The 12257-nt window shown below is 42.3% G+C and overlaps 1 protein-coding gene across 1 annotated transcript in view; it reads left to right on the plus strand.

The window, feature by feature from the left end:
- NOX4 (NADPH oxidase 4) overlaps positions 1–12257 on the plus strand; it is a 145770-nt gene that overhangs the window by 37600 nt on the left and 95913 nt on the right. Inside the window, exons 7-8 of the mRNA XM_070944016.1 lie at positions 811–883; positions 3384–3464. Coding sequence (XP_070800117.1) covers positions 811–883; positions 3384–3464 — 154 coding nt within the window. The remainder of the gene's footprint in view (positions 1–810; positions 884–3383; positions 3465–12257) is intronic.

Raw genomic sequence — 12257 nt, forward strand, 5'->3', positions numbered from 1 at the left:
GAAGTCCACTTACCTCCTGAAAAGCACTTTTGGGACAACCATGACCTGGATGACTGAAAATCTCTATAGACTATGACAGTTGCAATGTCCCAAAATTATGTCATCACCTTCAGCAACCTTCAGAGAAACAAAATTAATGGGAAAGGTGGATTCACTTAACAACCATGTTACTAATTGCAGTGATTCACTTAACCACCGTGGCAAGAAAGGTCGTAAAATGCCCCAAATTCACTTAACAACTGTCTTGCTTGGCAATAAAAATTTTGGGGTCAAATGTGTTCGTAAGTCAAGGACTACCTGTAATTAATTTTCCTTTTGGAGGTTTATCATTCTTTCCCTTTTCTCATGTGCTCAGATGAATGGGATGTTTAAAATTGTACTCAGTGTATCCAGAAGTAGTCATATTTCAAAACATCGTCATCTTTTAACAACCCCATAATCCCTTGTGGGGTGGAGTCTGGGAAACTGAATGGAGCTAGCAGAATGTTTTACTGGCCAGATGCCCTTCCTGTCACCAATGCAGAGTTTTGTTCAGCAGATATATTCTCATTGTGCCCAGAGAGAGAAATATCTGCCTCTACATAGGATCAAACACACAGCCTCCTGATTGTGAGGCGAGAACTCCACCTTTAGGCCACCGCACCACTCCAAGTAGTCATATTTCAAATAAATCCATTAAAATCAAAGAGAGCTAACTGATCTGGTCTAAAACATCTGGCTTTAACCACTGTAATTTTTTATAGTAGCGCCAAGAGAAAAGTACAGTTTTAAAATACAATTTATAGCCATTCTGTTTTGCTTTTGTTTCAGTTCCTGGATTAACCGGTGTCCTTATGGTGCTAATCTTGTTCCTCATGTCTACCGCATCCACTTATGCCATTAGGTAAGATTCAGTCTGACCACTATATGAAGCATTGGTTTAACTATTCATGGATTTGGTATAAACAAGCTACCCTTTCTTTTTTTCATTTTTTCCCCCATTTTTTATTTTAGTACAAATAATCCATCTTCCATTAAACACTGTATCATCTGCGTACCAATGTTTGTGCAATAAGTTAAAATTTACAATCATATTCATTACTTAATTTATTCTTAGCTTAATACCAATACATTAAATATCTGATACTTTACATCCTCTTTTTAGTTTGCTTAACTCTATTAACTATTTTCTATATTTTACTCATCTACTTTTATTTCTAATTTTTTTATATTTATCCTCTGTCCATCGAATGTTTCCCATATCGCATAATAACCAGTTTGTTCTTTCTCTTTAATTGCCAGTATTAATCTATTCATTTCTGCACATTCTAATATTTTCCTTATCATATTCTCCTCTGTAGGGATCTCTTCACTTTTCCACTTTTGTGCAAATACAATTCTAGCTACCCTTTCTTGGCCACTTGAAAATGTGTGGACTTCAACTCCCAGAATGCCTAGCTAGGGAATTCTGGGAGTTGAAGTACATGCATCTTCAAATAGCCAAGGTTGGGAAACACTGAGGTAAAATATTGTTGCCTGAGGAAAAAGGATGAAGCTTTTTTTTTTTTTTTTAATAAAAGCCGGTATGGGTGCGCATAAAACAATGTGAGAAGATGCATGGAAGAAATAGATGAAAGAACATATCACCACAATGAATTTTTAAAGGGACCTCAGAGTTTCCATTGTCAGGAAAATGAAACTGGATAAGCTAGGAATGTCAAGGAATGCCAACAGCTGCTAAAAAGAGCTTTTGGGGTGTAATCAAAGCAAAAGAAAACGCTAAGGAATAGAACTGAAACTGAATGCAAGGATTATAATAATTACTCTGGCTATTTTGGTTTCCATCATACAGTGCATAAATGTAGGAAAGGAACTAAAACAAAATATTCAGATGCAAATGGCATGCAGTTTTTTGGGACTGGGCGCCTCAGATTCCTTTTCAACCTCTGTAGTGCTCCAGAGGAGGGTTACTCAATCACATCAACTTTAAGAGATTTTAAAGAACTTTAAAATCCCCCAGCCAGTATATAGTTCTTGACTTACGAGCATTCATTTAACAACTGTTCGACATTAGAACAGCAGTGTTCGAAGTTATAACAGCTGTGAAAAAAAGTGAACTGGTTTTCACGTGATTTTCTCAGTATCCCCATAGTCGCATGATCAACATTTGGATGTTCAGCAACTGGCATGTATTATGATGGTTGCAACATATCAGGGTCACATGATCATGATTTACAACCATTCCAGCTGGCTTCCAACGAAGTCCCCCCCCCATTGCTTCTTTTCTTGTTGTTAGTTGCGAAGTCGTGTCCGACCCATCGCGACCCCATGGACAACGTTCCTCCAGGCCTTCCTGTCCTCTACCATCCTCTGGATCCATCTAAGCTCACGCCAACTGCTTCTGTGACTCCATCCAGCCACCTCATTCTCTGTCGTCCCTTTCTTCTTTTGCCCTCAATCGTTCCCAGCATTAGGCTCTTCTCCAGTGAGTCCTTCCTTCTCATTAGGTGGCCAAAGCATTTGAGTTTCCTCTTCAGGATCTGGCCTTCTAAAGAGCAGTCAGGGTTGATCTCCTCTAGGACTGACCGGTTGGATCGCCTTGCAGTCCAAGGGACTTGCAGGAGTCTTCTCCAGCACCAGAGTTCAAAGGCCTCAATTCTTTGGCGCTCAGCCTTCCTTATGGTCTAACTTTCACAGCCATACATTGCAACTGGGAAAATTATAGCTTTAGCCTCTAGACTAGCCAAACCCAAATCCTGCAACCATTTTTCAAATGTTTTAGTCTCCGGGCCTTTAATCGTCTTAGTTGTTCTTCTTTGCACTTTTTTCCCCCAAAGTCTCAACATCAACTACTTGCTCAGTACAGGAATCCATAATTAAACCGTTCCCAAAATATAACTTTCCAAATTCTAATTGAAAGAGAAGTTCACCATTTCTCAAGATAATTGATTGCCTTGTCAAATGGCTCTTACTGTTAAGAAATGTCTTCTAACATTCATTCGGTATCTGCCTTTCCTGTAACTAAAATCCATTATTCTTATATCCATTATTCCACATCCTGCACTCTAAAATGATGGAGGACAGACCTTGACACATTTCTGTGTTAACATCCAATTAAGTATTTGAAAAGAGTTGTCATTTCTTCCTCGTTTTTCACTTTTCCTCACCCTTCGTCTTTTAGAAAAAATCTTCTTTTGCACAAAATACTCCGGGGGTAAACAACCATGTATTTTCTTTAAAACGCCTTTCTTTCAGAAAGAAAATGAAAAAAACAAACAACCAATTCTCTGGAATTAATCCAGGTTTGAGTAATTAAATTTTGGCCTACTCAGCGCTTGAGAACATAACAATGAAAAATTCTTTGATTGCCTGGTAATTTATCTGTTCTTTTTTGGTCTTTGCAGGGTTTCAGATTATGACATATTTTGGTATACCCACAACCTCTTTTTTGTCTTCTACTTGCTGCTGATACTGCATGTTTCTAGGTAAGTGCTTCTGTGGAAGGAACGCAAGTATGTCATATCAAGATCTTGTGTTGTCGGTGTAAGGTTTGGCAAAACTACAGTTCCAAAACAGGGTCATTCAGTCACAGTTATCTACAGAGGTCACCAACTCGTGGTCTGTGGACTACTCATGGTCCGTGAGAAATTTTGGTGGTCCGCAGAAAAATTATTTGCATTTTTTATATTGCACTAAATCAGGAGTCCTCAAACTACGGCCTACAATAAATGTTTGTGTTGCTGCAGAAAATCTCCCCCTTTGGGGTCTTTTTGTGTGGGTCGGAGGTGGACAGAAATTCTGACTCGGGGTCTCTTCAGCCTCCTGATGTGGGGCTTTGGGCGAAAGCTGAACGGAAGTGCCACTGGTGGCGAGGAGCCGAAGGGCCTTGTTTCAGTGGGACTGCATCATGGCCTGGAACTGGCTGACCATCTCAGCCCGCTGAGCCTCCAAGTGCCGGTACCTGGCCTTGCACTCCCACAGGTCTTCCCTCTGCTTGGAAAGCCTATGCTCCTAGTCCTGAGTGAGGTGCTTCTGCTGAGCCTCCTTCTCTGCCAGATCTAATTTGAACTGAGCCAGCTGTTTTGCCAACTCTTTCTCGTGGTGGCTGCTTAGCTCCAACAACTGCTTCCTGTTGAGGCCCTAAGGAGCCCGGGCAGGGAAGGGAGGAGTGGCTGGGAGGGGAGGAGTGAGTAGAGGCTGGTGAGGCGTCCCTTGACATGAGTGACATTGAGTTGGCCACGCCTACCCAGTCACATGGCCACCTAGCCACACCCACCCAGCTGGTCATTAGGCAGATCATATTAGTGGTCCGCAGGATTTAAAATTATGACTTTAGTGGTCCCTGAGGTCCGAAAGATTGGTGACCCCTAATGCTTGCAGATGAATTGGGATGAAAACTGTCAGGTTATTGCAGACGTGTTAAACACACGGCCCACAGGCCAGATCCGGCCCGTGATTGGCCCAGAATTGTCCCGCAGGGCTGTCCCAGAGACGATGAGGGACTGGCCCATGCCACCTCATCCCCGTCCCACCCTGGCCACGCCCACCCAATTAGCTATGATGACCAGGCCACACCCACCCCTGCTTTCTAAGGGCAAACAAAATCCTGATATGGCCTGCAATGGAATCAAGTTTGACACCCCTGGGATATCGTTTCCTTGTCTTCTTTTTTAAATGTCAGGATATTATTCTGTTGACTTATTTTTAAGGGGGCATTCAGGACATACAAGCATACAGATAGTCCTCGACTTACAAGAGTTCGATCAGTGACCATTTGAAGTTACAACAGTACTGGAAAAAGTGACTTACAGTTGTTTTTCATACCCACAACTTTTGCAGTACCACATGATCATGTGATCAAAATTCAGACACTTGGCAATTGACTCGTATTTATGACGGTTGCAGGGTCCCGGGGTCATGTGATCCTCCTTTGTGACCTTCTGACAAGCAAAGTCAGCATTCTGCCCCAGCTACGGACCCCAAAGAACGCAGCACACACGAAGTCTTGCCAAACCTTAGTTTACTAAAATAAAATCAGGGTTTTTTTTTCACACAAAGGCTGTTAATTAACTTTCTTAACAGCCTGCAAGAATCCAAAGAATGAACAATCTTAATCTTACTATGGTTGGCAGAAAGCCCAGAAGCAATTTGCAGAGAACTAAGATCAAGGCACGAAGGAGAGTGAACGAAGTTGTTCCCTGCAAATTGCTTCAGTCGGTGTTCCTCCTTAAATAGGCTAAGGGAGTGGCCGATTAGCCCCAAGCCTTACTCTCGAGGAGACCTCCTCCTGAGGAGCCACTCCTGCCTTTTGGCAGCTCTGCGCGCCCGTGCATTGAGAAGAGGCTCCTCCTCTTCGTCCTCTTCACTTAAGGGAGCTTCTGGAGGTTCTGAAGGCCCTGGTTGAATCCCCGCCTCTGGCACCACATCTTCTCCAGCCTCCTCGCTGTCCAACTCAAGTGCCAGCTGCACAGGCTGCTGGCGCAGCACCACACAAGCCTCCTCGCTGTCCGAATCAGCCACCAGCCGCACAGGCCGCATACGGGCCACAACAGTCAGTGGGGGAGCCCAATTCATTTAGCAACCATGTTACTTACTGACTTAACAACTGCAGTGATTCACTTAACCACTGTGGCCAAAAAGGGCGTCAAATGGGGCAAAACTTGCTGAACAACTGTCTCGCTGAGCAACTGAAATTTGGGGCTCAGTTGTGGTCGTAAATTGAGGATTATCTGTGCTTATCCATCTGATAGGAAGACAAAACTTCTCATCCAAAGATTGATCAAATAAATTGAGAAAGGATGGTCTGGTAAGACAAGAATAAGAATTATTGGATGTAAAGGAACGAACAAATGACTGCTGATATTTTGCTGCAAATGTGGGCATCTTTGAAGACCAACTGTTGCTTGAGAGGGGTGTTTGTCAGGAGATTTCAGAATCAGAATCAGACTAGAGCTGGAAGGGACCTTGGAGGTCTACTAGTCCAGCCCCCTGCTCAAGCAGATCGTAGGAAACTAGGGAGAAACTACGGAGAATCTCTTAACCCTTTGTTATCCTAAAAATATGGGTTTCCTTATTCCCCTTCTCTTTTCTCTCCCGAAAAATGATTCTTCCCTTTTGCTTTATTTCAATGAAGTTTGGCTCCTCTCTTCTGTTCCTCTTTCCGTTCCTCTTTCCATCCTCCTTCAGTCTCCACCCTTTTTCTATTTTTGTATTTGCTGCTGAAATATTTGTGTGCTGCTCGTATGGGAGAAAAGGGTTTGTGTGTGTATATCAGAGAAGGAAAATGATTAGTATATGCAGATGGGGAAATAACTATTTTTCAAAATGGGTCATCTCATTTTACAGGCAATTAATTCTAATTGTCAGTTATTAATTCAGTTATTTTTCCCCCCTTAGCCCTACTCTTTCTTTGTGGTGTTACTTTAGGAAAGTGTATATACACCCACATTCTGGCAGCTCTTATTATTTGCAATCTCATTATCTGCAATTGCAAATATCCATAGTTTGGAAATATGTATAGTGACCTTTATGGAAAGCCTTACACATTCACACCTTTGAGTCCATTTTGGTATGTGTTGTGGCATGCTGAAAATTTTGGACAGGTTTTTATAGGTGTGTAAAGTGTGCTTTATCAAGGGACGTGGTGGCTCAGTGGCTAAGATGTTGAGCTTGTTGATCGAAAGATCGGCAGTTCAGCGGTTTGAATCCCTAGTGCCGTGTAACAGGGTGAGCTCCTGTGACTTGTCCCAGCTTCTGCCAATTTAGCAGTTTGAAAGCAGTTAAAAAATGCAAGTAGAAAAATAGGGACCACCTTTGGAGGGAAGGTCACAGCGTTCCGTGCGCCTTTGGCATTGAGTCATGCCGGCCACATGACGTCTTCGGACAGCACTGGCTCTTTGGCTTTGAAATGGAGATGAGCCCTGCCCCCTAGAGTCAGGAATAACTAGCACATATGTGTGAGGGGAACCTTTACCTTTACGTCTTACTATCTTAAATCATGATGGCCACCATGATTGTCAAGGGACTCATCAACCTCTGGATTGGCTTCTGCTGGGTAATTCTTGGTTTCCCAAACCCTCCGCATGTCCAGTTTTTGCCAAAAATGCACCATTTTTGGCCTGCAGAGTACTTCTGGGGGCCAGGATGGTAAAAATGCAATGCAAGGAGGGTTCGGGAGCCCAAAAACAGGCCCATTTTTTGTGAAAACGGGCTGTGCAGAGCACTGCAGAGTGCTTCTGGAGGCTGGGGAGGGTGAAAATGTGTCACGCGCAGGGTTCAGGAGCCCAAAAAAAGGGGCCCATTTTTGGCGAAAACAGGCCATGCAGAGCACTGCAGAGTGCTTCTGGGGGCCAGGGAGGGCAAAAATGTGACATGTGGAGGGTTCGGGAGCCTAAAAATGGGCTCGTATTCAGTCTATAAGATGCACCGAAATTTTCACCCACTTTTAAGAAGGGGAAAAGTGCAGCTTTTCACACACTGGTTTCAGTTTCTCTGCACAAACTCAGAAGCTGCAGACTAAGATACTCCCTGGCTCCAGTCTGTCTCAGCTCCCAGTTGGCTGACTTAGTTGCTATGCCTATTCATTGGCTGACCTTGTTACCATGCTTCTATTCCAGTTCATGAATATTCTCTGACAAATTAGAATTAGAACTAGAATTAGAATTAGAATTATTTTTTTTGGTCAAGTGTGATTAGACACACAAGGAATTTGTCTCCGGTGCACAAGGTCTCAGTGTACGTACAACAATAGTGATAGATCATTATCATAGTCATTGTAAAAATACATTCCTCATAAAACATTAGATACAACACTTAGTGATGGTCATGGATACTAAATAAGCAATCAACATAAATCATACTAGGATATTAAGTAAACAATATAAATCGTAAGATACAAGCAAGTCATAAGAAGATAAGGAATTAGGTAATAAGGAAGATGAGAATAATGTTGGCAATACTGCCTTTTCTAGATAGTTTGATAGTGTTGTTGGAATTAGTTGTTTAACAAAGTGATGACATGGGGGGGAACTGTCCTTGTGTCTAGTTGTTCTGACGTGCAGTGCCCTATAGCGTCGTTTGATCATAAATATGAACCAGTTGTCAAGTATCTGAATGTAAATCACATAACCATGGGGATGCTGCAATGGTCATAAGTGAGAAAAACGGTCATAAGACACTATTTTCAGTGCCTCTGTAACTTTGAATGGTCACTAAACAAACTGTTGTAAATTGGAGATTAACTGTATTCTGCCTCTGGTCATTGCAACAAGGAGTAAGTGTAGCTTTGTTGCCAAGTGCCAGAAGTTGGATTATGGGAAGACAATGGGGGAATGACTATCATAATTTACAGTCTGGGTCCTAAGTAACTCTAAGGCATAGGTGTCAAACTCAAGGCCCGCGACCCGGATCCGGACCCCAGGCCGCTTAAATCTAGTCCACGGGGCCAGCCCAGAAATATCAAAGGACCGGCCCATGGTGCCTCTTACAGCCAAAATGGGCCTCCAGCAACACTCTGTTGGCCGAAAACAGGGCACACGGAGGCCCCACGAGGCCTCTGCGTGGCCCATTTTTGGCTTGCACCTGTGCCAAACACCCACCATGACCACGCACCCCCAGCCACACACACCTGGCCATGCCCCTCTTCTCCCCTCCCGGCCCTACGAGGTCAAACACAATTCTGACGCATCCCTCAATGAAATTGGGTTTGACACCCTTGTTCTAAGGTATGATCCTGGTAACTTTGAGTAGTCACTAAGTGACTGGTCATAAATTGAGGACAATTTGTAATCTTTTCTGAAACTTCTCCTTCCCTTGAACTTAGTGGTTTGTTTACTCCTTCCTGGTTCGCAAGGGCCGACTTCCTCCCTTCAATTGGCAATTCCAAATATGGGTATTTTTCAGAAAATACAATGGAAAGTTTATTCTCTACTCCTCAAAATCTTCCTTTCGCCTAATCCCAAATCTCCATTCCAGCTCCGTTTGGGGTTTCTGAATGGGACTGTGTAATTGGGGAAGATATTTCAACTCTGAATGAAAAATAGATACCCGTTCTTTTTTATTTTAGGTGTTCTCTCTTGAGACAGGCCAAGGGCTTGGAAGTGAATAATGGAACACCACTTCTGTCAAGGGCTTTGTGGATTTCTAACATTGCAATAATGGATTGTGTACATTGGCAAAGATTCAAGACAGTGATAAAAAGATCTAGTGTAATGTTTCTCTCTCAGGAGAAAGTGTCTTAAACAAACACCTCTCTTTTCCAAATGTGGTCCTTTTTAGGTTCTAAAAATGCTAATCTCTGCAGGAGAGATTCTGTCTTCCTTCCTTCCTTCCTTCCTTCCTTCCTTCCTTCCTTCCTTCCTTCCTTCCTTCCTCTTTCTCCATCCCTCTCAATTCTGCTTTTCCCCTTCTTTTCTTCCTTATCTTCCTTCCTTCCTTCCTTCCTTCCTTCCTTCCTTCCTTCCTTCCTCTTTCTCCATCCCTCTCAATTCTTTCTCTTTCTCCCTCCTTCTCACTTCTGCCTGCCTGCCTGCCTTCCTTCCTTCCTTCCTTCCTTCCTTCCTTCCTTCCTTCCTTCCTTCCCTCCCTCCCTCCCTCCCTCCCTCCCTCCCTCCCTCCCTCCCTTCCTTCCTTCCTTCCTTCCTTTTTCTCCTCACTTTTGCCTTACTCAACCCATTGATGAAGATTCTCAATCATCAGGATTGAGTTGTCAGGAAGTTGAGTCACGGCAACCTGACTTCTTTTCTTTTTCGGGGGTTGAAACATTTGGCTGCTTATCCAAGTAGCTTCTTTAGTCTGAACTCAGACTGAAGAAGCTATTTGGATAAGTAAAGCTACATTTCAACCCAAAAAGAAAAGAAGTCCAGTTGCTTTGACTTAACTTCCAGACAGTTCTACAACCATTTCTCCTTATTTTTAGTAACAGGAGCTTGCCTCCTGAAAATATCAGCATGGCAGAAGTTGAAGGACATCAAGACAGTGTAGCCAGTGGTGGGATTCAAATAATTTAACAACCGGTTCTCTGCCCTAATGACCAGCTTGGGGGGGCATGGCCAGGGGGTATGATAGGCAGTACTTGGCTGCCTGCACCCCCCAGGGAGCAAAAACAGGCCATGGGGGGGGCGCACCACCCCTCCATGGCACGTTTTGGGCCTAAGAGGCCTCCCTGAAGCCTGCTGGGAGCCACAATGGGACGCATGGGGACTCCTGGAAGAGGCGGGGCAGAAAGGGGTGGAGCCAGCCAGCCGGTTTGCCCGAACTGGCCTGAACTGGCTGAATCCCACCACTGAGTGTAGCCAACTGGAGAGAAAGGTGTGCTTGTTTCTTTTTTTAAAAAAAATATTTTTATTGTAGTTTTTTCCGTTTTCCATAATTCTAATACATAATCGATCAGACAGTGTTACTTTTCCCACAGGTTAGATTAATTTTTCCTATATATTCTATAACTCCCAGTATATGTATGTATGTATGTATGTATGTATGTATGTATGTATGTATGTATATATCTATCTTAAACTTTATACTAATTTTTATCTATTTTTAATTCGGTTATCAATCCACCTGTACCAATTATCCCACACTATATAGTATTCTGAATCCTCTTTTTCATTTAGTTCTAATGTTAATTTATTCCATTTCAGCACACTCAAATATTTTCTGAATAATTCCTCTGGTGGTATATTGTTTCCTTTCCAATATTGTGCATATGTTATTCTTGCTGCTGTGAGTATGTGTATGATTAAATATCCTGTTTTTTTTTTTATCATATTTAGTCTTTAGTACTCCCAGGAGAAAAGTTTCTGGAATCAGTTCGATTTTATTATTAATGAATTCTTGTAGCCAATTTTGTATTTTACTCCAATATCTCTTCGCTTCGGGATATGACCACCACATATGAAAGAAGGTACCTTGGTGATGTCCACACTTCCAACATTTAGGACTTACATTCGGATAGATTTTTGCCAATCTTGCAGGTGCTAGGTGCTTTTGAGGTATATCTAACCTCCCTTTCTCCACCTTGTAACTGACTAAATTTAAGGCTATCCCACTCAATCCTTTCCCTCCAATTCTCTTCTTTGGAAGAAGTTACAGGTAATCCTTGATTTATAACTACAATTGGACCCAGAATTTTTTTATTTTTTTTTGCAAAGCAAGGCAGTTGTTAAGTGAGTTGCACCTAATTCAATGATCCTTTTTAAGTGTTAAGTGGATCACTGCAATTGTTAACTGAATCACACTTTGTTAAGCGAATCCCACATCTCCCAATGACCTCGCCTGTTAGAAGCCATCTGGGAAGGTCACGAATGATAATCAGATAACCTCAGATTACATGACAAGAGTCCGAAGGAAGAAGCATAGGAGAAATGTCTCTTTCCAGCCCTAATCTAAATTTTTGGGCAAGTCAGATCCCCCAAGGGTAGCCGTTGACATTCAGCTCTTTCTTCTGTAGATAGATAGATTAGGGATGGAATAATTAAGAGGGGAAACCCCATCTCGCCTGTATAAATCATCATTTTTAATATTTGAAGAAGAATCACGTAAATACAAGAACTCTTCTTAAACAGAAAATGAAGTACTGCCGAAGTGAAAATTATTTAATCCCAACTTCTATCTCGTGAAGATATTGAAGTGGAATGTAATTACCGCTTCGGTGTCTGGGGATTCTCCTTTAAAAAATTGCAATGTAAAAATATCTCTCTTTAATTACTTTCCCTGTCATTTCATCTTTAACCAAAAATCTGTAAATTAAAAGGAGTCCTTGATTTATGACCGGTCATTTAGTGACTGTTTAAAGTTGCAATGGATCCCTCCCAAAAGATACCCAATTTCAGTGGCTGACCTCTCCTTGTGATCACATTTCGGATGCTCAGCAACCTGCCACATTTACTACATCTGTTGCAATGTTCTGTGGTTACATAACCACAATTTATGGGTTTTTTTTTTTTTTTTTGCTGAAAAGCAGAATTTACTACCCACTTTATGATTGTCACAACTTACAACTGCACAGGTAGTTCAGGATTTACAACTATTCATTTAGTGACCATTCAAAGTTACAGTGGCACTGGAAAAGGTGAGTAAGGGCCATTTTTTTTATACTTACGGTCATTGCAGCATCCCAGGGTCACGTGAAAAAAATTTGGCTGTTTGGCAACTGACTCACATTTATGATGGTGGCTGTGTCCTGGGGTCATGTGATCCCCTTTTGCGATCTTCTGACAAGCAAAGTCAATGGGGAAGCCAGATTCACTTAACAACCGTATTACTAACATAACAATGGCAGT

This window comes from Pituophis catenifer, unplaced genomic scaffold (genome assembly GCF_029215685.1).
Source record: "Pituophis catenifer annectens isolate HBS135680 unplaced genomic scaffold, rPitCat1.0.hap2 SCAF_4, whole genome shotgun sequence".
In the NCBI taxonomy this organism is placed as follows: domain Eukaryota; kingdom Metazoa; phylum Chordata; class Lepidosauria; order Squamata; family Colubridae; genus Pituophis; species Pituophis catenifer.